This window comes from Trachurus japonicus, unplaced genomic scaffold (genome assembly GCF_045865225.1).
Source record: "Trachurus japonicus isolate A0001 unplaced genomic scaffold, Traja_1.0 AP031191.1".
In the NCBI taxonomy this organism is placed as follows: Eukaryota; Metazoa; Chordata; class Actinopteri; order Carangiformes; family Carangidae; genus Trachurus; species Trachurus japonicus.
Window position 1 is genome coordinate 1,002 of NW_028221324.1, and position 1,692 is coordinate 2,693.

The window sequence follows — 1,692 nt, forward strand, 5'->3', positions numbered from 1 at the left end:
TTTGGATGTTTTTTGGTGTGTCTTTTTGTTACGAAGACAGTTGGTATCCATTTGCAACCGTCATATGGACATGCACTGCTACGCCGAGACCCCCTGTAACTCAGAGAAGCCACGGAGGACTCTGAAACTTCTCCCAGCCCTTAGTCCACATGAGGGGGAGGAGATGATGAAGGAATTTTGAGTGAACTATCCCTTTAAGTAACGTGAAAGTATTCATATTATTGTTGGAACATGATTGTTGTTGAATACATTCTTAAACATTGAAGTGATATTTTTCGGTGGTCGAGTGGTTAGAGAGCTTGTCCCATGTTGGTATGCCTGAAGTGCTGATCGCTGGTTCAACTCCTGATCTAGACGATCTTTATTACATGTCATTCCCCAGTCTCTCTCCCTGCCTTCCTGTCCCTCTACACTGTCCTGTCCAATAAAGGTTAAAAATGCCCCCTCCCTCCAAAGGTTTGTTTTTAAAGTCACTGTATAACACAAGCACTTGCCGCAACACCAAACACAACTCCTACTACAGCACTCACAATATTCCTTGTAAAGGCATTATTTTCCTCTGCCCTTCTTCTTGCCTCTTGACTTATTATATTTTCATGTTGTTCCTGAAGACGTTTCATCTCTTCTTCTATGGCTCTCTCAGCCTTTCGGAGCATGTCATTGGTGTAGTAGCTTCCTCCATTTCTCTGAACCATTTTGTTGATCTTCTCCAGCAGCTCACACACCTGAGAAGGGTTTTTGTCATTGTTGTTGAAAACGTGGTATCTTTCATCGCACTGACGGACAAAGTCAGAGAGAGCTTCATTTTGACCAATAAAGTTTTCAATGGATTGGCCTTTCTTCAGTCGGTCTCCATGGGTGAACAAGGTCATGGTGTAAGATTCTGCCTCTTTTCCAAACACTCCCTGAATGAGTTTCACCGTGTCTTGTTCTTCTTTTGTGAATCGGCCTAACTGGATCACAACCAGGAACACGTGAGGACCTGGAGCAGCAAATGAGACACATCTAGCGATCTCTTTCTTCACCTCCTCTTGACTTCTACCAGTGTCAAACAGACCTGGAGTATCAATCACTGCCACCACCTGACAACCAAACTCTCCTGTCTCCTTCTGACACGTTGCTGTCAGTGAGGCAGACAACATCTCAGACTGAAAAGCTTCCTCTTTCCTTAAGATGGTGTTTCCTGTTGCACTTTTCCCAACTCCGGTTTTCCCAACAAGCACAATCCTGAGGTCTGGTTCCACTGGTTCTGTTGGAGAATGTCACAAAGATGTAACATAAAAGCCTTACCTTTAAATATTATCAAGACATTATTTCTGAAGGTCTAATAATAACAATCAAACAGTTGTAAATTCACATCAGGGCCAATAAACACTTGTTGTGTTTGACTTACTTCTGCTCCTCCTCTCTCCTGGCTTCGTCTCTGATGCCTTCACAACAGCAACGATGAGGAGTCGTCCCAGATGCTTTGCTGCAGGTGAAGGTCACACCCAGTGTTATGAAACTTGTTGATCGGTCACCATCAACTTATCAGTGTGAAGATGATAATTATAATTCAACTACGTTGCAGTCAAACCTGCTGAGCAGGTTCACTGTTGTTTTAATCAGGTGGAAACTCTCAAAGAAAACAATGAATAGTGAAGTGATACTGGCTGTAGCTGAGGACGCTGAAGCATATGTTGGTACTTTGAC

The 1,692-nt window shown here is 43.3% G+C and overlaps 1 protein-coding gene across 1 annotated transcript; it reads right to left on the reverse strand.

Annotated features, from left to right (window-relative positions):
• Window positions 1–530: 530 nt before the first annotated feature.
• LOC146959534 (GTPase IMAP family member 9-like) lies at window positions 531–1,249 on the reverse strand (the record flags this gene model as incomplete). The annotated part of the gene is made up of 1 exon (XM_085772975.1): window positions 531–1,249. A coding segment is annotated over one exon (719 nt), but the record flags the coding sequence as incomplete, so codon positions are not given.
• Window positions 1,250–1,692: the final 443 nt, after the last annotated feature.